The sequence below is a fragment of the Gopherus flavomarginatus genome, chromosome 1, assembly GCF_025201925.1.
Source record: "Gopherus flavomarginatus isolate rGopFla2 chromosome 1, rGopFla2.mat.asm, whole genome shotgun sequence".
NCBI lineage: Eukaryota > Metazoa > Chordata > Testudines > Testudinidae > Gopherus > Gopherus flavomarginatus.
In genome coordinates this window covers 89,244,932-89,270,439 of record NC_066617.1, presented here as the reverse complement: position 1 = coordinate 89,270,439, position 25,508 = coordinate 89,244,932, and the positions used below count along the sequence as shown (strand labels likewise).

The window sequence follows — 25,508 nt, the reverse complement described above, 5'->3', positions numbered from 1 at the left end:
AAAGATTCCCCTCCTGCAGGAACTGAGGAAGACAGCTGTAAGGCTGTTTTCCCAGGACTCCCTCACAAGCCCTAGCTTTGACAAATATGGCAATTTCCTGCAACATCCTTAGGAGACCTAACTGAATTACATTTAAGTATCTTTGGGGTCCATTGTATTAAATGAATAGGTTATGTATAATTGTGGGCCAGTGTTGTATGTTACCTCCACTGTGGGGATATGTTACATATGTGAGACCTAGAGGATCAAAGGACTATACTGAACAATGTGCCAGATAAGAATGGATTTGTGGAACAAAAAGTGTTAAGTGGTTTTCCTGGGGAGTATGTAGGGGGAGCTGAATGCAAATTCCACATCTCTGAGGAATGCAGAAACCCAACCTTTTGAAAATATAACCTGAGGAGGGGTCACTGTCTGCTGATCACCTGTTACATGGGACCAAGATCAAAGGCCCATGGTACAGAAAGGAAAAGGCTGAACTATTCCTGATTGTTCCAGTTCTGAATCTGAGATAATCATGAACTTGTAACCACAGGGAAAACACAGTTGTGAGTTTTGATGGAGTGATACTTATCAGAGCCACAGACTGGAGTTGGGATGACCTGTTGTAAGCTTTTTAGCATGCATGTAGATTCTTTTATTGTTTTAATATGTTTTCTCGGTAATGCTCTTAGCTTCAGAATAAATGTGTTTACTTATAAAGAGCTATATTGTAATTCATAGCTGCAGGCCATTAGGCTGTCCACAGCCTTTGAAGAAAAAGCAAACAGGAGATGGTACCCTGTTTAGGCAGTCTAGCTTGCTGGGAATATCAGTGTAGACAGGGAACTTGCACAGCCTGAAAAAACCCTGGTCAGGAGGCAGACAGTTGAGGGCTGCTACCCAACAGAGGTAACAGCTGCTGACATGGGTGACCTTGGTGGACCACGGAGGGGGAATAGAGGTGCAGTTGCCCTGAACTGTGACATTTGCATAGGGTGGAAGGGTACTGTGAATGAGGCCATAGTGCTGCAGAGATTCTGGATGCACTGTTGCCCAAGGCAGCCAGGGACAGGGTGCAGCTTAAGTTACACCTAGGGCTGCAGAGCAGCTCAGGATCAGTGGCCACAAAAGGTAATTTAAGCCACCTATGACCCTGCCCCTTTCCCCCCTCCTTCCCCTCTGCTGCTAATTCTGTGCTGTGCCTCTTAGAGGCACAAAACAGAATCTTAACTATGGTCTTTTAATAGTATGCATACGATAGCTTGGCTGATGTAGTTATTTGTGGTAATCCTACACACAACAAATAAAACTTCATCTGATCTAAGATTAATTAGAAAAATTACTATTTTCCCCATTAAATTTGCCCCAATATATTAATATTCATTAAGAGCACTAACTTGAAAATGTGGATATTTCTATTGAAAATTAATAAGGATGTAAAGTCCATTTGGCTACAATTTGTCAATCATTTATTAGATTTTTATGTTTTATACGTATATTATTATTCTATTCCTATGATCCCTCCCTATGCCATACGGCTACAGTTAAAATCAGAGGGCAGTGTTGACAGACGGGGCTGTCCACAGAGTATTCTCAAGGAGGGCCACTTACCTTTAGAATACTCTCCACATGCTGATCTAAAATAGCTCAAATCTGTTACCTTCTGGGTATGCTACAAAGTTCATGTGCTGGAGTGGAAATTGGAAGAAGGCTGAGAAAGCTGGGGGATTAATTTTTGTTTTAAGGAAAAACAGTGATGCAGTGTGGGAATTTACAGTTATACTGTATTGGGCATGCTCACTGTTAATTAGCAAGAGACATCATCAGGGTAATAGGAGAAGTGCAGCTGCTTTGACTGATTTCGTTTTATAACTCATCTTTAATATGTTTTTAAATTTATGTCAGGGGCACTCAAGGCCTTGGATTGGCATTTGTTGGTGTGGAGTTCTAAAATCTAAAGAAATACACTAAAAAATAAAATACTTACTGAGCTATCTTAGCTGCTAAAACTGCTGCATGCAAGCACCCCCAAATTCCAGCTTGATAAATACATTTCTCACTAAAATGTTTAGAACTTCTATCTGTAAAGTCGTCAGGAACATTTTTTGAAAAGCCATCTAACTCTTGCCAGTTGTTAAGTACATCAGCTATTTTGAGTGTTTCATCAAGGGCTTGACACCAATATTTTAAAGCAGATCTGTAACATACAAAAATGCATCCATCATATTGCTGACATCTTTTGTAGCAGAAGAAGAGTTTTATTCTGCTTTCTATCAGCTACAAATAATTCTTATTCAAACATAAAACTGGAATCTAATTTGTAACACAAAAAATAGAATTTTTGATCATCTCACTAGACAATATATTACTAAGAAAAAATAGCTGTATGGTAAATGACACAGTTATTTTATAAAGACACATATATATTGGTTCCAAAGAAAGCCATTGTTTAATACAGTTAGAGAAAATGGATGGGAGAACAACATGGAAATGAAGACAGCAGATTAACTTGTAGAAGAGCTGAAAGTCAGGAAAATTATTGATAAAATTACAAAAATAAAAACTGTATCATTTTTGTATCTACTGTTCATCCAGAGATTATGTACCTCTTCTTTCCTGCATAAAAGTGAAGATTTCCAAGTTCATGCAGAGCCTGCACCTTGAGGTCTCGCTGGTTATTTATTTGAAGAATTTCTGTTTTTCATCAATAAGAAAAAATCCATTATAACATTAAAACCATTATTGTATCTTGAACAACTTTGCAACGGAAATAAATTTGCACATAGGAAATAGTAAATAAGTTTATGAATATTTTATGTAAAGGTTTCTGAGGATTTGGGGATATTTTAATTTCAAATGTGTAACTATGGACCCAATCCTATTCCCATTATCTCCAACAGGAGCAAGAGCAGGACACACATGTGAATCTGTTTCAGACCTACTAAATGGACAGAATCTGACTGAAAATAAGCATTCATGATAAAAACGCAATTCTCTGATTTCTACAGGTTGCATACAGCAGTTTAAAAAAATCATAAACTCCCTTAGCTGTCAAATGGTTTCCTGGGAAAAGTCTATAAAAAGAAGTAAAGGGACACTGTCAGATGATAAAATCATGAGCCAGATTCTCAACTGGTGTAAATCAGTGACGCTCCACTGAAGTAACATTTTTCATATGAAGAGATAACTACTGAAAATTGTGACTGAGGTATTGGCTTGTTTTGGATCATACTGGGAAAATTATTTTTTATTGAGGCAGTGGGGGAGGGCAGGGGCTGTCCCATAAACATATGGGGATGGGAAATTCCTGCTGCGAAGACTGTCTGACATGAAAGGGACAGAGAATAAAACTGCATGAAGAGGAACATGAACATACTTATACAGAGTTGTTTGTATTAGCTGTAAACAAAAATATGTAAATATCTTACCAATAGTTTTTTCATATGAAGAGACAACTACTGAGAGCTGTGACTCAGGTAATGGTCTGCTTTCGACCATACTGGGGAAATTATATTTTTCTTGAGAAAGGTCAGGTGGTTTTGGTAGAAATGTCAGTTCAGCTCCCACACTAAATTCCACTTTTCCATTTGTAAAGATCTGATTGGGTACTCTTCCAAAGGTTTCTAGATCAGAAATATAATTTATTTACTAAATATAGGTTACAGCCATATTTCCTTCACATAAATGCTTCTACACCATATCACCCAAACAAAATATTTTCAGTGTATGATTTCTACATGGCATTTCTGATCTTTATAATAGCAGGTTAGAAGGAAACAGAAGGAATAGGTAACTTGTAACTAAAAGTGAATAAACATGGGAGCAGAAAATCAGGCTGCATTTTTCAGAAATATTTTCTTTCCCTGTAGTATATATTAATTTGTCCTGAATAAATGAACTGCGATACACTGAGCATTACTTATACTCTGGATTTAGTCTGAAAGCATGCTAAACAAGTAGGTTTTAAAATGTTCCTATTTGTCCCATGTAGCTTTCAAGGAGAAATTTTCCAGGACCAGAAACTCAGTCAGCAACTCAACATAATGTCAATCCAGAGATCTACAGCAAATTCAGAAGTATTCTTTGGACTTCTATTTTACACAATGAAGGATGCTGGAATCATTGCAGACATGATGTTCTATAACTGTGGGTCTTCAAGAAGTGTTGTCCATATTCACTGAGGTTGTCCTCATACACCATATGGCATAAAAGTTGGGGTGACCCCAAGTGTCCCTCAATTCCTTTGCCAGTATAGAATCCAGGTGTTATAGGATTCTGTAGTTGTGCCGAAGAAGCATGGGTTGTGGAAATACACTGTGTTGCACTCTATATAATTTTATGAAAATATGCTAATGAGTGTGAATATAATGTAACTGGAATATGATTTATGCAAAAGGTCTCCTGTAAGGTATCATTACAAAGCTTATAATTTACTGAGTGTGGTCATCATATTTGTATGAATATATCATTCTTGTATCTGAAATTAGAAATATGAAATATAACTCTAAGGTCCTACTTTAGTTATGCAAAGTGTGGGCCATTAATGGTGGTTTGAAATCTTGATGGCTCCCATCAACCGGGACAATTGACTGTGGATGGCTCTGTTTGCTTGCAGGTCTTCTTGTGAGTCAGGCTGGGAGGAATGAAGGCTTGAAGTCTTACAGTGATATGTGATCATGTCACCTGAACTGGAATCCGTCTTTAACTCCTGGTGCTTTTCCATTTAGAAGGAGGGGTGGGAATCCCAAGAGAGACAAAGGATTCCCGCCTTGTGCAAAAGGTATATAAGGGGGTGGAACAGAACAAAGGGGTGGCAGTCATGAAAAATCCCCTAGCTACCACCTGAGCTGGAACAAGGGCTGTACCAGGGGAAAGAATTGTGCCCAGACTAGGAAGGCATCCAGTCTGTGAAAGAAGCTTACTGGAACATCTCTGAGGGTTAGATTTGATCTGTAATCACTTTCCTATGGTATTAGGCTTAGACTTGCATGTTTTATTTTATTTTGATTGGTAATTCACTTTGCTCTGTCTGTTATTACTTGGAACCACTTAAATTCTACTTTTTATATTTAATAAAATCACTTTTTACTTATTAATTAACCCAGAGTATGTATTAATACCTGTGTTGGGGGGCAGGAACTGTGCATATCTCTCGATCGGTGTTACAGAGGACAAACAATTTATGTGTTTATCCTATCTAAGCTTTCTACAGGGTAAAATGGATTTATTTGTGGTTTGGATCCCACTGGGAGCTGGGCATCTGAGTGTTAGAGACAGGAATGGTTCTTAAGCTGTTTTCAGTTAAGCCTGCAGCTGTTGGGTGACATGGTTCAGACCTGGGCCTGCGTTTGTAGCAGGCTAGTGTGTCTGGCTCAAACCAGGCTGGGCACTGAAGTCCCAAGCTGCCAGGGAAAATGGTCTCAGAAGTAGTCTCAGCACATCAGTTGGCAGTTCCCGAGGGGGGTTTCTGTGATCCAACCTGTCACATACACCTCTAGAGGAATCACAAGTACTATAAAGTAAGTAACTGTTTCTTCTTCCCCAAGTGCCTGTCAATATTATTCCACTCCTGGTGACTAACAAGCAGTAAACTAAATCATAGGAGGTGGATGCTCAGAGTCCTGAATAGCAACTACAAGACAGTTTTGCCAAAGTGGGCATCAGATTTTCATGTCTCTACTAAGGAGTAATTTTGTGTAAATGTATGTACTGAACCCTATGTTGTTGCCATTCAAATTTTTCAGATTGGAACACTTCTCAAAGAAGCTGTGGTAGCTGCCTGAGCCATCATGAAGTAAACTATAATGTTGAATGGTGGGTCTAAATGCGCATATTCATAGTATAACTTAATGCAAGTAGAAATCTAGCTGAATAATCTCTGGGTCTAAGTAGCTTGATCTCTTACCCTATCTGTATAAACTACAAAAAGCAACATGTCAAGTTGGTCACGTTGTGGAGATTTCCCTCAAATGAGCCAATCATCGGAGTATGGATAAATCCGGACTCGTTTTCTCACATAACAAGGGCCTTTGGTGAAGACTCTCATTGATGTCAATAGACCAAATGGCAGAACATTCTGTAGATAGTGGAAAATACCCACTCAGAAGCACAGGAGGATGAGCAGGATGAATTACTATGTGAAAATAAGCATCTTAGAGGTGAGAGCTGCATACCAGTTTTGCGTCTCAATGAAAAATATTACAGAGGGTAGTTTTATCACCTAGAACTTGAATCTGTAGCTGAAGATAGTTAGCTGTGTCAAGTCTAAAAATGGGCACCAGACCCCTTTTTTCCTTCATTATTGGAAACAATTAGGAATAAAACCCCTTCCCTTTGTATTATAGAGGCATTTCTTCCACTGCACCAAGACTCAGAAGGGACTCCCCTTCTTAATGTAAGACACTTGTGAAAGGGGTCTCTGAAAAGGGATTGGGGACTGGGCTGGTAGGTGGGGAGGTCTGGATTTCTATAGAATACCCCACCTCTGTGAACTCTAGACTCACTGGTCTGTAGTGGTGAGGTTCCAGGCCCCACAAAAATAAAACAAATGGTTCTGAAAAGCAGCAGGGAAGAAAAAAATATTCCAGAAAATGTACATGACTCCCAAACAAGGACTCAAATTAGCTGCTTTGATGATGACATTGCAAGGTGAACAGATAATGAAGGGGGATGATTTCCTCCTCTGGTATCTTTTTCTCTTTTTAAGGCCATCTGAACCTTCTGAGTATAGTAACAAGAGCTGGCTGGGAATATTTTCAACTAAATTTTTTTTATTGAACCAAAACTTTTCATGTATGTTTCAATGAAACTTTCAATGGGAAGGTTTCTAAGGTTCAGAACTGATTTTTTAAGGCGAGGGGAAGAGAGAGAAAGAGAGACCCCTCCCTCAGAAAAGCCAATAGCACCATGTTACGGCACTCATCTGAGATGTAGAAGACTCAGATTTAAGTCCCTGCTCTGAATCAAGTAGAGCAGGGACTTGAAGCTGGGTCTCCCACACCCCAGCCAACTGCTTAGCTATTTTGGAGCATGGGTCTCTTGCTCCTCCTACTCCTCATTGACATTCCATCATAGACCTGAGAAACTTTCCCAATGACATTTTCATAAAAACAGCTATATTTCCGCAAAAAGTTTTGGTTTCCATTGTAAAAATATTTGGTCAAATTTTTTTTGACCAGTTCTACCAATTAGTTTTAGCATTAAACCAATCGTATCCATCAAACACCCGATCATCTATTGTTGTCTGCACTTCTTTAGTTATGCTAGATGGCAGTAGCCAAGAAGATCTCTGTGACAGAATACATCTCAGTATTCATAGTGTACATACTATTGTAATAATCTTTGTACAAAGTATGGCTCGTAAGGTATCATCTGAAAACTCATAATTTGCTGATCAGTACTGTCCTGATAAAATGTGTGTGGCAACATTGTAAGATTTCCCTGTATGATGTTATTACTGTATGTTCCAAACCCCACAGCCTTGCCCAAAATGAGGTTGTCAAAGGTTCCTAAACAAAGGAATGTGTGTGCTGTTTAATTTACATTTAAGCAGTAAACAAAGTCATCAACCAGGAAGAGAAACAAAGGATGCTCAAAAAGGTGAGAAAAACACAGCAGTGAGCCTCCTTCAACATAGACTTTGTGTCTCCTGGTGACCAGTTGGAAATATTTTTCAAGAGGGAAACAAACTATAAACGAGGGGGACAACTAGCCTCAGGCACCCTGCCCATCACATTCACTGCATCTGAAGCAACAAAAGAGGTATTTGTTGAACTCTGGGAGAAAGGGTCCTGACCCTGTAGGGTTTGGTCAGTAAGACTGCAGAAAGCATGTGGTGAGAAACTTTGCTTGCATCTAATATAGTTTGTTAAGTTAGGTAATAGTAAATGTCTTATCGATTTTCTTGTAACCATTTGATTTTTATGCCTCATTTCTTGTACTCATTTAAATTTCTCTCTTTGCAGATAATAAACTTATTTTATTATTTTATCTATTCCAGTGTGTTTAAATTGAAGTGTTTGGGAAATTCCATTTGGGCTGACAACTTGTGTGCATATTATTATTTTAAAGAAATAACAGACTTAATATAACTTGTATTGTCCAGGAGAGGGCTGGGCAGCACAAGACATTCATTTCTGGGCTGAAATCTAAGATTGGGGGTGTGTTTGGGTCACCCTGTAGTATAACCAAGTATACCAAGAGTGTAACCCATGTGTGGCTAGCAGGCTGCAGTTACACACAGATACTCAAGTTGTGCCTTGCATGCCATCAGGCGGTTTGTGAACAGTTCACTTCGTCAAGGTATTGTGAGGCACCCAAGGTTGCTGGGAAGGGATGACAAAGCCCCTCACCAAGCTGGACTGCATTCCAGAATGTGACAGTGAGGTAATACTCCTTCCTCCCCCGATCACAGATGGCATTTTTTTGGTCTCAGAAGGAAGGTTTCTTTGAGACCTAAGTCCCAGAGCTGTAAGCTGATCCTGAGCTCACTGGAACACTTCTTGAAGAGGTTTTCTCATGCTTTATCAGTCTCAGCCACTCCAGGATCTGAAGAGGAGTGCATAAGCCTCTCTACTAAAAAGTGTTTTTGACAAGCCTCTTTTGCCTTTTGCATTCTCTTAGGGAAGGACCGGAAAACTGTACCTTTCTCAGAAATGTGCCCTTTACTAAGGCACAATAGGTACCTTATATACACATCAGTAACCGGTATTACCGCAGTGTAAGATGAGACAAGGTAGGTGAGTGTGACCTAAAGCATCCCTGTATTCACACCCTACACACTACTGTAATAATCTTTGTACAAAATACGTCCTGTAGGTATCATTTGAATACTAATAACTCCCTGGTCAATAATATCATGGTGAAATCTATGTAGCAACATTATATATAAAGTTATGAAATCTCCCTGTATGTGTTCTTAGCATATGTTTGAAACCATACAACCCTGCCCAGAGAGAAGTATTCGGAATGAAAAAAAAGTTTACCTCACATAAGTAAACAGGGTCTTAGAAACAGCAAGGAGAGGAGATAGCAGAAGACAAAGCAAAGAGCATGGAGCCTCCTTCACTACCAGACTCTACGTTGCCCTCTTTGAACAAACTTTGCTTTGAAGGGTAATCCTCAGAAGAACTCACTTTAAAGGTTAATTGGACTATAAAGGAAAGGGCTGGAAAAGCCCAAGCTACTTCTCTCTCTCTTTCACCTAAAACAAAGGACCCAGTCTTTGAACTTTGGGAAGGGTTCTGATCTGAGAATTTGGTTAGCCCTGTTGCTGTGAACATGTGGTAAGGATTTTACCTTGAACCAAGTCTAGCTTGTTAAGTTTTAGCTATTAGTTTTGTTAATAAACTGTTTTTTAATCTAAACCAAACCAGTGCTGTGTTTAAACTGAACTGTTTGGTAAATCCAGTTAAAGTAGGAGACTGTTCAATATTGATTGATCCTTTACAGGGGCAACAGACCTCTAATAACTGAACTGTCCAGGAGAGGCTTGGAGGATGCAGAACACATGTTTTGGGGGAAAATTGGGACTGGGATGTGTTGGAGTCACCCTGCAGGTAGTAACCATAGCTGGTCGAAGCCAATGTGTGACTGGAGTGTTGCTGACAGGCTGCTGGGGTCAGAGCTGCTGGACCATAACTACAGCTATACACAGACACTCAAGGTGTGAACTGCACACTGGCAGGTTGTTTGTGAGTGGCACGGCTTGGGAGCTACAACAGCAAATCACTGTGAGGCACCCAAGAGTGCAGGGCAGGTGGTCACTGGTTTGGACTACACACTGGAATGTGACAGTGAGGTAATATGTTTTATTGAATCAATTTCTGTTGGTCAGAGAGACAAACTTTCAAGTTTACCCAGAGCTCTTCTTCAGCTCCTGAAGCTCGAAAGCTTGCCTCTCTCACCAAGAGAAGTTGGCTCCACAAAAGATATTACCTCACCCACTTGTCTCTCTAATATCCTGGGACTAACAAAGATGCAACAACACTGCATACGCAATGCAATATAGGCAGTTTTAAACTCAGGAGGCTACATTTGACCATATTGTAGATATGTTCATAAATGCTGATCTACTTGCATTTATTTTTTAAAAAGTTGCGATTCACCGTGTCTTGAAAAATAAATGTTGTGATGTTGGAAAATGTTAACGGCTGCCATCATGAGGGTCTTTGACCTATAGATAATCAAAGGCCTCACTGTCCTAAAAGCTCTTCTTTCAGGCTAAATAGGGGGAGCAATCAAATGTTCCTTTATGTAGCAATTGCAGTAATAGGAAGCCACATCTCAAGGCACTTGGGTGCAGGACAAGGCCTGAACAAGAAGTTACCCAGGGAAAATAAGAGGGGGTTAACTGAAACTATTTGCAAATGCAAAGGTTAAGATACTGGTTACAGATGTATGTCTGAGTGTGAATTCAGAAGAAAGCCAGCAGAAACATAAGATGCAGTCATGCATGTGGCACTGCGAGGAAACCTAGAGACGGAAGCTTTTCTGAAGCACAGTACTCACTGGAAAGGCAGACTTGGATTTCTGAAAAAAGAAACTGCCTGCTGTTCTTTGTTTCTATTATGTTCAGGGAAACAGAACTCTATATACAATCCTTGTAAAAAAAAAAACAGGACTGTATTAGAGATATTCCTATCTCTATCTTCAACTTCTCCTCCTAATGAAAATAACTCATCAAGAGGCCCAAATACTGGCCAATAACTCAGGCCAAAAAAGGGCAACAAGAATTAAATGGATAATGAAAGCTGTAATGAATGAATGAAGCTGTAATGAAGAACATAAGAATGGCCGTACTGGGTCAGACCAAAGTTCCATCTAGCTAGGGTGACCGAATGTTCTGTTTTTAAAGAGACAGTCTCATTTTGGGGGACTTTTTCTTATATAGGCACCTATTACCTCCCACCCCCATTTCGTTTTTTCACAGTTGCTATCTGGTCATCCTACATCTAGCCCAGTATCCTGTCTTCCGACAGTGGCCAATGCCAGGTGCCCCACAGGGAATGAACAGAACAGGTAATCAACAAGTGATCCATTCCCTGTTGCCCATTCACAGCTTCTGGTAAACAGAGGCTAGGGACACCATCCCTGCTCATCCTGGCTAATAGCCATTGATGGATCTATCCTCCATGAATTTATCTAGTTCTTTACTGAACCCTGTTATAGTCTTGGCCTTCACAACATCCTCTGGCAAAGAGTTCCACGGATTGACTCTGTGTTGTATGAAAAAATATTTCCTTTTTTTTTTTTTTTTTTTATGACTATGGCCGTTCTTATGTTCTTAAAGAGAAAAATGCTTGATTACATTATGGCCTCACAAGAATTCAGAATTATTCTTTAAATAAAAGAGACTATTATTTTACTCTCAACAACTATCACTGGATTTTAAAAAACTGATTTTCCAATATTTGCTACTAAAAATATGTACCGGGTGCAGTCATTTGTTATAGGGATGGTTTGGAACCACACACATTGGATAATAAAGGGACACCATAACAAACACCTTACCTTGTGTGTGAGCAAGAAATAGTGAAAGCAATTTTCTGCTGTGTCTAAGTGCTCTGCTGTGGTATTTAGATTTTTCTAGGGTTTCTCTGAAACATTTCAGTGTGTCTGTCACATCAAGAGGGACACAAACCAGGGCTTGTGCTTGACTGCCATCTAAAAGGAAGTAGTAATTAGGAACAATTTTTATATTTTACAGTGAAAATATAAGAGCAAAGACATAATTGAGTAATTGTTCAACTATTAGACAAAATAAATTTAATACACTGGGTTGATTAGATTTCCAGTTGTTTTATGAACATAAATCTAAAGCATTAACAGACAGTCAATAACACAACTTTTAAATTTTTCAGATATGTTTTATTGTTGTACGTAATAGATGGAGCATTGGGCACCAGAAGTGAGAGCAAGAATGCTGTCTTTATATTATACTCTCAATGTCATCTATTGTTCAGTGATTTTATTCAATGTGCCTAATTCAACCCCCACACCCTCTCTTGTACATGAAACCTTGACACACATGTGATATTTAGAACAATGTCTTTTTTTTCTTTCTGAAGGACCTGCCAAGGCTTTAAACTTTTCACTATTATCCAATTTGAATAGATTTGAAAAGCTCTTCTTACCATTACAACGCACCTAAGCTATCTAGTCCCTTTCAAAACAATATTTCTGAAGCACTCATACATTTGTAAAAACAAAAAGAAAAAACAGAAAGCAAAGAGAAACAGCTGGATTAGCAAACAATGTAAAGATACAGAAGACAACATGAAGAGAAAGGAGGCTTATACTGCAAGATAAGAGAACTTAGTGGGACACACGGAACTGAAAATCAGCTTCTAAATCTGTATGAAAGAGATATTCTGAGGTAGGGCAAAAATTAATGCAAAACAAAACTTTTTGGAGAAAGAAAGGACTGGATTATATTGGAATGTGTTCTGACCTGTATAAATATCTGGCATCTCAGGAACAAAATGGTGTCCAGAAACTGTCACTTCATTAAATGTGCTGGCAATACGCAACTGTTTTCCAATGAAGTTTCTGCAATTTATCTAAAAAAAGAAGGTTTTCCACTTAGTCACTTATTTATACTTAAAATGGACAATATTTTGTAATGTGGGTTCCCCAGGTTAGGCACCTAAATCCATATTTAGATGGCTAAATAAAAGAGGTCTGATTTTCAAAAATACTAAGCACCTGAAAATGCTGTATAAATCAACAAGAGCTTCAGATGTTCTGCACCTCTGAAAATCAGGCCTCTTATTTAAGAATCTAGATGTAAAATCACATGCCTAACTTCAGGCATTCAAGTTTGGAAATTTAGGCCCAAGACATCTACATACTTAAAACTATACCTCATTTCTTGCGTGCCAGAATTAAGAACCATACAACGACATGCAATACACTATTACATATCAGAGCTTTCAATCTGTCATGTTTCTCATAAAATATTATTGTATTATTAGGACAAATGAGTAAGAATCATGGTATGCTCCTTTAGACAATTAAAAAGTAAATTATTTTTTAGTGGACTATATATCCAGAACTGGTATAAACTGGCAGAGTTACATTAACTTCAATGAAACTATGGCAATTTACACCAGCTGAGGATCTGGACCAATATATATCTGTACAGAGCATAGCATCCTGCCTCTCAAAACTGTCTGAGGGTAAATGATCTGGAGAAAGGGGTAAACAGTGAGGTGGCAAAGTTTGCAGATGATACTAAACTGCTCAAGTTAGTTCAGACCAAAGAAGATTTTGAAGAACTTCAAAAATATCTCACAAAACTAAGTGATTGGGCAACAAAATGGGAAATGAAATTTAATGTGGATAAATGTAAAGTAACACACATTGGAAACTATACATACAATATGATGGGGGCTAATTTAGCTACAGCTAATCAGAAAAGAGATCTTGGAGTCATAGTGGATAGTTCTCTGAAGACGTCCACACAGTGTGCAGCGGCAGTCAAAAAAGCAAACAGGATGTTAGGAATAATTCAAAAAGGGATAGAGAATAAGACAGAGAATATCTTATTGCCCTTATCCATGGTACGGCCACATCTTGAATACTGCGTACAGATGTGGTCTCCTCATTTCAAAAAAGATATACTGGCATTAGAAAAGGTTCAGAGAAGGGCAACTAAAATGATTAGGGGTTTGGAACAGGTCCCATATGAGGAGAGATTGAAGAGGCTAGGACTTTTCAGCTTGGAAAAGAGGAGACTAAGGGGGTATATGATAGAGATATGTAAAATCATGAGTGGTGTAGAGAAAGTGAATAAGGAAAAGTTATTTACTTGTTCCCATAATATAAGAACTAGGGTCTACCAAATGAAGTTAATGAGCATCAGGATTAAAACAAATAAAAGGAAGTTCTTCATACAGTGCACAGTCAACCCATGGAACTCCTTGCCTGAGGAGGTTGTGAAGGCTAGGACTATAACAAGTTTTAAAAGAGAATTAGATAAATTCATGGAGGTTAAGTCCATTAATGACTATTAGCCAGGATGGGTAAGGAATGGTGTCCCTAGCCTCTGTTTGTCAGAAAGTGGAGATGGATGGCAGGAGAGAGATTACTTGATCATTACCTGTTAGATTCACTCCCTCTGGAGCACCTGGCATTGGTCACTGTCAGTAGACAGGATACTGGGCTGGATGGACCTTTGGTCCCACCCAGTGTGGCCGTTCTTATGTTAGGTGTCTTTGAACTAATATATTAAATATGATTATTTAAAATTAGTTTTTATTATGCCATTTTATTATGCCATTATTATGTCATTTGCCATTTTTATACTACCTTATTGTAACATATTGCACAGATTACTGTACACTTGATTTTAAGTACATCAGTCTTACTTAAAAAACCTTAACTTTAAAAAAAATTTTTTTGCTGCCATTGGTGTCTTACAATGGAATTTGCTGGCTGTATTTAAATTTGCGAAATATACAGAATCATGGCTTTGAGTGGTAGAAAACTCTGAATGTATGAATTCCTGGTACAGGCTTCTCATGTTCTTCATTGGCTTTTTAAGTATTCAGGCTTGCTCAATATGAGTAATTCTGACCTTTTTATGGGTTAAGTACTCAAGTACATAGCAACAAAGCAGTACTTCAAGGGGCACAGTTTAATTAATCAAGAAGCGCATATGGCACCCAGATATATATTCTCAGTTACAAGGGATACTGTCAAGCATTTTAGGCCTCAAATTTAGATTCTGACCATGTGATGGCATGGAGGTACCCAGTGTACTCCCTTTCAGTGAGGCCTGGCACACCACATAGGCCCTGCATCTGTTTTCCTTCCCCCAAGTTATAAACAAGTCCAGACAGACATCTTTATCAAAGAACACTTCCCTTTCCAGGAGTCTCATTGATTAACAATAGTCATCAACATAAGTAGGACCTTAATCCGCTATACACAGGGCATTCATCCTGTCTGGCTCAGTCCAACTAGTGGTCTCTGGTTTCTTTCTTTTACCCTGCTCTGAGAAATGTCTCTGTTTAAGGAACCCTTCCCAGTTCTTCTCTGAATTACTCCTTTTCAGACTCTCCTTAAAACGAGTCTCCTAGCTCTCCCCCCTGTAGCTGGGGTATATTAATTAGATTCTCCAGTCCTTCTCAAGTAGGAGCCCTCCTCTCTGGAGAGGAGTTATAGGTTGACCAGCTGTAGAGCCTTTGCCAGCTTCTTCTTCAGCTGGCCTCTTTTCCTTTATTAGCCCTTAAGCTTCAGGGACCTGAGCAGGTCAGTCTTTCCTGGCTGATATCTCCTATTATCTGACCTGTTATGGGGGAAGAGGCTGCATTTATGCTGGTCCTCTTCGGCCAGCTCATGCCCATTTGGTTGGGAGAGAGGGAAGCCTTGCTCTGCCCTCTCTGTAAGGCTCCTGGCCTCAGCCGCTTACAGGAACAACAATGGAATTTCCTCCTGTATACATCTGACTCCCAGGATGGCTCCCTCTCTCCCAATATTTTCCAGGTCCTGGTATCTATAATCAGACCTTTCAGAGTCTTAAAGGGTCACATCAGATGGCAGGGTGGACCAATCATTAAGCAGTACTGCCATTAAGAGGCACAGTACCTTGTCACATACACATAATATGGTACAGTTGCATAAACTTTGATCTGTATTGATCATGAATTTAATCTTAAAGATTCCTGTTTGACAACATTATGAGAAATCTTATTAATCTATTAAAAGCACAATAAATTAAAACATTTTTCAGGATTTAGTTCACAGTGAGATTCAGTACTAAATAATTAAATAAATAGTTCACCTTGTTTGCATTATCACCCTGGTATTTTATGAAATGAGGCTGAGGACTATCTGGGCCTCCGAATTGCTGTATTCTCTCCAGAAGTTGTCTTTGTGCATATACCAGAAGTGGAGTCACTTGTTCTGCATATCTTTCACTGGAAAAGGTCAAGTAATATTACAAATAAAAATTACTTATGTTTTAAATGAATAATCTAGCTTTTTCCTTTCCATACGCCCTTAAGTGTTACTTACTGTGTAACTGTATTAAAATGCATAGCTATATGTACCAGTGCTTCCCATTTCTTCATTTGATACATGAGCTCTATAGTTCTTAGTACCAGACCACATATCCATCTCAAGTCAACCACACTGATATCATCAAGAGGGCAGCAAAAAGTAAGATTAGAACCCCCATCCTCATCCGCAATTCCTCCTACACAACTTGGAACACAGAAATCTCCTTCGGGATCAAAAATCTATGAGTAGAACATAATAAATTATAATGAACAGTTTCAAAACTTAATGCAATTAACTGTATTGCAATGAACAATTACACAGTTTTAATGTAATTCTTTCTAGATTGCTTTTCTTTTTGCCCATTTCTTTTTGTTCGCCATATAGACTCCCCCCTCCCACCTTGGTCATTGGGCTCCGTTTTGTTTTAATCAGTGGTTTGGAAGGCACTCCACATACTTTGTAACAGGCACTAGAGCTAGTTGGGAAGTTCTTGAAAAACTTTTTTTTTGTTAGAAAATGCGAATTTGTTGAAACCAAAACTGTTCACAATCAGTTTCCCATTTTGAACATTTTTGATGAAAAAGTTTCAAAATTGTTAAAAAGTTACATTTTTTTGGTTTTCATTTTAAATTTTCATTTTCAAATTTCATTCCAATTTTTATTTCAATATTTAAGTTAATTTATAGTAAACATACATTTAAAAGGTTGGAATCAAAAGAAAGTATTTCAAAATTTTCTAAACAGAACTTTTAGATTGACCCAATCCAAAACAAATTTCAGATTTTTGGTTTGCAAAATTTTCAAGATTCCGACTTTGCATCCTGATTTGAGATGGAAAATTTTTCAAAATCTTGAAAATTCCCATGGGAGAGGAAAACCATTTCCTGCTCAGCTCTCATTGGCAACACAGAAACTGAAAGATAAAAGGAAAAGGTAAATGTAAAATTGAGGAAATTGTAATGAGAATAGACGGCTTCAGTTTTTATTGTCTCTTGTAAAGCAAGTTTTTAGAAGGCAAGTTATAATTCTACAACTTAAGAAATACTGTTCTTCTGCACAGGCTGTATTATGGGTAGTTGTTTGAAGTTACCAAAATCAATGATCAAGAAAATAATTTCTCCTCATTCCTTTTTCCATTTTTCCATACCATTCAAAGAACTAACTAAAATAGACATATGAATAAAAATACATGTTTACCTTAAGGGAATTACTAGTTTGTAGTTCAATTATCATATCAAGGATTGCATCTGATGCCAAATAGAATGGCAACCAGATTGTGCTGATAAGAAAATTTCTGGTAATAGGAAATAATCCTTGAAGCGAATGTGAATGCTTGGCAATTGACAGTGCTTCTTGACTATGGTTCCAAAGCTCTCGGCAGGTATTTTGAAGCAATGTCCAGTGGCCACCACGATGAGCGAGAACCTACATATAATTTTTTCAAAATGTTGTTATATTTTCAAAGTATAGTTTTGAACAAAGAGTCATTCATCTATCTCAAAACTTAGATAGAAATAATCCATTAAAATTATGAAGATTTTCTTAAATTACTCACCCTCAGTAAGAACTTAATACATTAATAAAATGATAATCATAGAAGTATAGGACTGGAAGGGTTATTTAACACAGAGAGGTTATTTAGTACAGTTCCCTGCATTCAAGGCAGGACTACGTAATAACTAGACCATTCTTGATGGGTGTTGTTTTTAAAAACCTCCAATGATGGAGATTCCACAACCTCCCTAGGCAATTTATTCCAGTGCTTAACTACCCTGACAATTATGAAGTTTTTCCTAATGTCCAACTAAACCTCTCTTTCTGCAATGCAAGTCCATTGCTTTTTGTCTGATCCTCAGAGGTTAATGAGAACAATTTTTCACCCTCCTTCTTGTAACAACCTTTTAAGTACTTGAAAACTGTTATATCCCACTTCAGACTTCTTCTCCAAACTAAACAAATCCAATTTTTTCAATCTTTCCTCATAGGTCATGTTTTATAGACCTTTAATTATTTTTGTTGCTGTCTTCTGGACTTTCTCCAATTTGTCCACATTCTTCCTGAAACGTGGCACCTAGAACTGGACACAATATTCCAGCTGAGGTCTTATCAGCAATACATTTTGTAATTGTATAGCACCTTCCATTCCAGATTCTTAATCTACTTTGCACAAAAATCAATACATTCAGCCTCACAATATAATAATACATAATGGAAGTAAGTCACATTGCCAGCGATGGAGAGTCTACCATGACCCTTGGCAGGAGTGCTGAAAAAAATGCTTCCTATTGTAAAATTCAAAAGTACACAATTATAACATATTAGCAATGTCAGACACAGTGAGATAAATTCTGCCCTTGCAACCTCACTGAAATCAGCAAATACAGCCAGGAGAGCCAACTGTATTTTAAAGAATCCTTGTTGAGGTTGCAGGAACAAACCATTCCAAAGTGTAGAAAGAATAGTAAACATGGCAGGCCACCAGCTTGGCTTAACAGTGAAATCCTTGCTGATCTTAAACCCAAAAAACAAACTTACAAGAGGTGGAAAATTGGACAAATGACCAGGGAGGAGTATAAAAATATTGCTCAGGCATGCAGGAGTGAAATCAGGAAGGCCAAATCATACTTGGAGTTGCAGCTAGCAAGGGATGTTAAGAGTAACAAGAAGGGTTTCTGCAGGTATGTTAGCAACAAGAAGGTGGTCAGGGAAAGTGTGGGCCCCTTACTGAATGGGGGAGGCAACCTAGTAACAGAAGATGTGGAAAAAACTAATGTACTCAATGTTTTTTTCACTTCTGTCTTCATGACTACTGCACTGGGCAACACAGTATGGGGAGGAGATGACCAGTCCTCTGTGGAGAAAGAAGTGGTTCAGGACTATTTAGAAAAGCTGGATGAGCACAAGTTCATGGGGCCAGATGCACTGCATCCCAGGGTGCTAAAGGAGTTGGTGGATGTGATTGCAGAGCCATTTGCCATTATTTTTGAAAACTCATAGCAATCAGGCGAAGTCCTGGATGACTGGAAAAAGGCTAATGTAGTGCCCATCTTTAAAAAAGGGAAGAAGGAGAATCCAGGGAACTACAGGCCAGTCATCCTAACCTCAGTCCCTCAAAAAATCATGGAGCAGGTCTCAAGGAATCAATTTTGAAGCACTTAGAGGAGAGGAAAGTGATCAGGAACAGTCAGCATGGATCCACCAAGGGCAAGTCATGCCTGACTAACCTAATTGCCTTTTATGAGGAGATAACTGGCTCTGTGGATGAGGGGAAAGCAGTGGACGTGTTATTCCTTGACTTTAGCAAAGCTTTTGATACAGTCTTCCACAATATTCTTGCCAGCAAGTATGGGCTGGATGAACGAACTATAAGGTGGATAGAAAGCTGGCTAGATCGTCGGGCTCAATGGGTAGCAATCAATGGCTCCCTGTCTAGTTGGCAGCCGGTATCAAGCGGAGTGCCCCAAGGGTCGGTCCTGGGGCCAGTTTTGTTCAATATCTTCATTAATGATCTGGAGGGTGCCGTGGATTGCACCCTCAGCAAGGTTGCAGATGACACTAAACTGGGAGGAGTGGTAGATATGTTGGAGGGTAGGGATAGGATACAGAGGGACCTAGACAAATTAGAGGATTGGGCCAAAGAAATCTGATGAAGTTCAACAAGGACAAGTGAAGAGTCCTAGACTCAGGATGGAAGGATTCCATACACTGCTACAGACTAGGGATCAAGTGGCTAGGCAGCAGTTCTGCAGAAAAGGACCTAGGGGTTACAGTGGATGAGAAGCTGGATATGCATCAACAGTGTGCCCTGTTGCCAAGAAGGCTAACAGCATTTTGGGCTGTATAAGTAGGAGCGTTGCCAGCAGATCAAGGGACGCAATCATTCCCCTCTATTAAGCATTGGTGAGGTCTCATCTGAGTACTATGTTGGGCCCCACACTACAAGAAGGATGTGGAAAAATTGGAAAGAGTCCAGTGGAGGGCAACAAAAATTATCAGGGAGCTGGAGCACATAATTTATGAGAAGAGGCTGAGGGAACTGGGATTATTTAGTCTGCGAAGGGAAGAATGAGGAGGGATTTGATAGTTGCTTTCAACTGCCTGAGAGAGGGTTCCAAAAAGGATGGATCTAGACTGTTCTCAGTGGTACCAGATGACAGAACAAGGAGTAATGGTCTCATGTTGCAGTGAGAGTGTTTTAGGTTGGATATTAGGAAAAAACTTTTTCACTAGGAGGGTGGTGAAGCACTGGAATGGGTTACCTAGGGAGGTGGTCAAATCTCCTTCATTAGAGGTTTTTAAGGTCAAGCTTGTCAAAGACCTGACTGGGATGATTTAGTTGGGGATTGGTCCTGCTTTGAGCAGGGGGTTGGACTAGAGGACCTCCTGAGGTCCCTTCCAACTCTAATATTCTATGACTCTATAAATAGGGTTTGTCATGTTTACATTTGTCCACCCAGAAGGCTTGTCTACGTGGGGACTCCCAGGAATATTAAGACAAACCAGTTAAAGCTGTCCAATGTGCATAAGTCAAAACACAGACTTATATATGGATGCTCTCATTCAGAGGTAAAGTGGCTTTATTTTGCTGTAGCTTTTATCCATCTAGAATTATTTTTATGTGCATTGTCTTCATAGCTTTAGTTAATTTCTCTTAACTTCTGAGAGTATCCCTGTGTAGATAAGCCCAGAGACAAGCATCTCATTTCATATAGGCAAACAGGAACTGTAATAACCTTAGTCCCAGATTTGGACCTTAGCGTCCAAAATATGGGGGTTAGCATGAAAACCTCCAAGCTTAGTTACCAGCTTGGACCTGGTACCTGCTGCCACCACCCAAAAAATTAGAGTGTTTTGGGGCACTCTGGTCCCCCTGAAAAACCTTCCCTGGGGACCCCAAGACCCAAATCCCTTGAGTCTCACAACAAAGGGAAATAATCCTTTTTCCCTTCCCCCCTCCAGGTGCTCCTGGAGAGATACACAGACACAAGCTCTGTGAATTTAAACAGAGTGAATCTCCCTCTCTGTTCCCAATCCTGGAAACAAAAAGTACTTTCCTCTTCACCCAGAGGGAATGCAAAATCAGGCTAGCCACTTCAACACACACAGATCTCCCCTGATTTCTTCCTCCCACCAATTCCCTGGTGAGTACAGACTCAATTTCCCTGCAGTAAAGAAAAACTCCAACAGGTCTTAAAAGAAGCTTTATATAAAAAAGAAAGAAAAAATACAAATAGTTTCTCTGTATTAAGATGACACAATACAGGGCAATTTCTTAAAGAATATTGAATAAACAGCCTTATTCAAAAAGAATACAAATCAAAGCACTCCAGCACTTATATTCATGCAAATACCAAAGAAAAGAAACCATAGAACTTACTATCTGATCTCTTTGTCCTTACACTTAGAAACAGAAGACTAGAAAGTAGAGCTACTTCTCCAAAGCTCAGAGCAAGCAGGCAGCCAGAAAACAAAGACACAGAGACACAATTCCCTCCACCCAAAGTTGAAAAAATCCGGTTTCCTGATTGGTCCTCTGGTCAGGTGCTTCAGGTGAAAGAGACATTAACCCTTAGCTATCTGTTTATGACACGCCCCCCAAATTGCAGACAGTGGGGAAGCTCACTGGCGGCGATTTCCTTCTAGAACTTGAAAATAAACAGATTAATACAACACATACACCTTTACATATACTCCTAAGTATATAACTAACAGACTTCTACATTTTAAGAACACTTTTTAACTACTGAATTCTGGGAAACTCTCACGGGAGAGTGCATCAGCAACTTTATTAGAAGCTCCTGTGATGTGTTGAATTTCAAAATCAAAATCTTGGAGAGCTAAACTCCAACGAAGAAGTTTCTTGTTGTTCCCCTTGGCAGTATGAAGCCACTTTAGTGCAGCATGGTCAGTTTGTAGTTGGAACCGCCGTCCCCAAACATATGGGCGTAGCTTTTCCAGGGCGTACACAATGGCATAGCATTCCTTTTCACTGACTGACCAGTGACTTTCCCTCTCAGACAGTTTCTTGCTGAGAAACACGACAGGATGGAAGTTGTGATCTGTTGCTTCCTGCATGAGCACTGCTCCTATACCACGCTCAGATGCATCTGTGGTTACTAGGAATGGCTTGTCAAAATCCGGGGCCCTGAGCACAGGGTCCGACATGAGCGTCGCCTTAAGTTGGGTAAAGGCCTTTTGACACTCATCAGTCCACTTAACTGCATTTGGCTGGGTCTTTTTGGTCAGGTCGGTCAGTGGGGCAGCGATTGGCTGTAGTGTGGTACAAATCGCCTGTAGTATCCGGCCAAGCCTAAGAAGGATTGGACCTGCTTCTTGGACCGTGGGACAGGCCACTTTTGGATAGCATCTACCTTGGCCTGTAGGGGTTTATGGTTCCTCGACCCACCTGGTGCCCAGGTAAGTCACTCTGTTTTGGCCTATTTGACACTTTTTGGCCTTAAACAGTTAGTCCTGCCTGCCTGATGCGCTCAAAGACCTTTTCCAGGTGTAGTAGGTGTTCGGGCCAGGAGTCTGAAAAAATGGCCACATCATCGAGGTAGGCAACTGCAAATTCTCCCAGTCCAGCTAGTAGACCATCTACCAGCCTCTGGAAGGTGGCGGGTGCATTTCGAAGGCCGAAAGGAAGGACATTGAATTCATACACCCCCGCATGGTGTGACGAATGCTGACCTCTCCTTGGCAGGTTCATCTAGCGGTACTTGCCAGTACCCCTTGGTTAAGTCTATTGTAGAGATGAACTGGGCACGTCCCAACTTCTCCAATAGCTCATCGGTACGTGGCATTGGATAGTTGTCCGGACGAGTTACAGCATTTAGCTTACGGTAGTCCACGCAAAAGCGTATTTCCCCATCTGGTTTGGGTACCAGAACCACTGGAGATGCCCATGCACTGGTAGATGGGCGGATTATACCCATCTGTAGCATGTTCTGGATCTCCCGTTGTATAGCAGCTTGGGCATGAGGAGACACTCGGTAGGGTGGGGTTCTGATTGGGTGAGCATTACCTGTATCAATGGAGTGGTATGCCCGTTCAGTCCGTCCTGGGGTGGCTGAGAACAATGGGGCGAAGCTAGTGCACAGCTCCTTGATTTGTTGCCGCTGCAGACGTTCCAGGGTGGTTGAGAGGTTCACCTCTTCCACGCCACCGTCTTTTTTCCCGTCGTAGTAGACACCGTCAGGCCACTCAGCATCATCTCCCTGGACTGTAAACTGACAAACCTGTAAATCTCTGGAATAGAAAGGCTTGAGAGAATTAACATGGGACACTTTAGGCTTTAGTGAGGAATTGGGAAAGGCTATGAGGTAGTTTACAGCTCCCAGGCGCTCTTGGACCGTGAATGGCCCTTCCCATGAGGCTTCCATCTTATGGGCCTGTTGCGCCTTCAAGACCATAACCTGGTCTCCTACCTTGAAGGACCGATCTCTGGCATGTCTGTCATACCAGGCCTTTTGCTCTTCCTGAGCATCCTTTAGATTCTCTCTAGCAAGGGCTAAAGAGTGTCGGAGGGTGCTTTGTAGGTTGCTTACAAAGTCCAGAATGTTAGTTCCTGGGGAAGGCGTAAACCCCTCCCATTGCTGCTTTACCAACTGTAATGGCCCCTTAACCTCGTGACCATACACAAGTTCAAATGGTGAAAACCCTAAACTGGGATGTGATACAGCCCTGTAGGCAAACAGCAACTGCTGCAACACTAGGTCCCAATTATTGGAGAATTCGTTGATGAATTTTCGTATCATGGCCCCCAAAGTTCCATTGAACCTTTCCACCAGGCCATTGGTTTGATGGTGGTATGGGGTGGCAACCAAGTGATTCACCCCATGAGTTTCCCCCAGTTTTTCCATGGTCCCTGCCAGGAAATTAGACCCTGAATCTGTAAGGATGTCGGAGGGCCAACCTACCCTTGCAAAGATGTCTGTTAGGGCCAGGCACACAGTGTTAGCCCTGGTGTTGCCTAGAGCTACTGCTTCTGGCCATCGGGTAGCAAAGTCCACTAAAGTCAGTACGTACTGCTTTCCTCTGGGCGTCTTTTTTGGGAAAGGGCCCAGAATATCCACAGCTACTCGCTGAAATGGGACCTCAATTATGGGGAGTGGCTGGAGAGGGGCCTTGACCTGGTCTTGAGGCTTTCCCACTCTTTGGCATACCTCACAAGACCGACATAATTGGCAACATCCTTGCCCATCCCCTCCCAGTGGAAGGACTTCCCCAACCGGTCCTTGGTTCTGTTCACCCCAGCATGGCCACTGGGATGATCATGGGCTAAGCTTAAGAGCTTCTCCCGGTACTTAGTTGGAACCACCAACTGTTTTTGCGGCTGCCATTCTTCCCGGTGTCCACCAGAAAGAATTTCCTTGTATAAAAGTCCTTGGTCTATAACAAACCGGGATCGATTAGAAGAGCTGAGAGGCGGTGGGGTGCTCCGTGCCGCCGCCCAAGCTTTTGAAGGCTGTCATCTGCTTCTGCTCAGTTTGGAACTGTTCCCTTGAGGCTGGGGTCACCAGTTCTTCCTCAGACTGTGGACTTGGGCTTGGTCCCTCTGGAAGCGATGTAGGTGATGGGGTTGTTTCCGTTGCTGGTGAACCGCTCTCCGCTGGTGCACCTGAGGGTATTTCAGGCTCTGGCTGAGCCTTTTGGGTATGGCTGGTCTGTCGCTTCTGCCAGTTTTGGCTCGCTGGCGCCCTCTGGCGTTGAGTTTGAAGATGTAGTTGCACTTGCTGGTGCTGGTTGTTGTTCCAGTTCCGGGCCTGGGGACTGGAGATGCTGTGGCTGTTTCAGTGGTAGGCATGGAATCCGGGTCCACTACCTCTGTCTGGGTCTCTGGTAACACAGACGGGGCCTCTGTGGACGGCTCAGGAACAGGAATGGGTCTGGAAGCTTGCCTGGTTTGGCTACGTGTAACCATTCCCACTCTCTTGGCCCGCCTCACCTGGTTGGCCAAGTCTTCCCCCAGTAGCATGGGGATAGGATAATTGTCATAGACTGCAAAAGTCCACATTCCTGACCAGCCTTTGTACTGGACAGGCAGTTGAGCTGTAGGCAAGTCTACAGCTTGTGACATGAAGGGGTAAATTGTAACTTTGGCCTTTGGGTTGATGAATTTGGGGTCAACGAAGGATTGGTGGATAGCTGACACTTGTGCCCCCGTGTCTCTCCACGCAGTAACCTTCTTTCCGCCCACTCTCAAATTTTCCCTCGCTCCAAGGGTATTTGAGAGGCATCCGGGCCTGGGGATCTTTGGTGTGATGGTGGTGTAATGAATTGCACTCGCATGGTGTTCTTGGGACACTTGGCCTTGATATGTCCCAGTTCATTACACTTAAAGCATCTTCCATCTGATGGGTCACTGGGCCGAGGTGAGTTACTGGAGACTGGTGAGATTGAAGGGTAGGGTATCTGTGGCTTTACTTGGGTGGTATGTGGGGTCTTTGGCTGTCCTCGGTTGTAGGGTTTATGGTCTGTGTGCCCCCTGGGGTAATCGTTCCCCTTGACAGTAGCTTTCC

At 40.9% G+C, this 25,508-nt stretch overlaps 1 protein-coding gene across 1 annotated transcript in view; it reads right to left on the bottom strand.

Moving 5' to 3' along the window:
- Positions 1 to 25,508, bottom strand: part of CFAP54 (cilia and flagella associated protein 54) — a 191,924-nt gene that overhangs the window by 72,812 nt on the left and 93,604 nt on the right. The window contains exons 29-36 of the mRNA XM_050935964.1: positions 17,185 to 17,412; positions 16,003 to 16,226; positions 15,770 to 15,905; positions 12,434 to 12,542; positions 11,494 to 11,646; positions 3,411 to 3,605; positions 2,589 to 2,676; positions 1,970 to 2,179 (exon numbers count right to left, since the gene is read on the bottom strand). Coding sequence (XP_050791921.1) covers positions 1,970 to 2,179; positions 2,589 to 2,676; positions 3,411 to 3,605; positions 11,494 to 11,646; positions 12,434 to 12,542; positions 15,770 to 15,905; positions 16,003 to 16,226; positions 17,185 to 17,412 — 1,343 coding nt within the window. The remainder of the gene's footprint in view (positions 1 to 1,969; positions 2,180 to 2,588; positions 2,677 to 3,410; positions 3,606 to 11,493; positions 11,647 to 12,433; positions 12,543 to 15,769; positions 15,906 to 16,002; positions 16,227 to 17,184; positions 17,413 to 25,508) is intronic.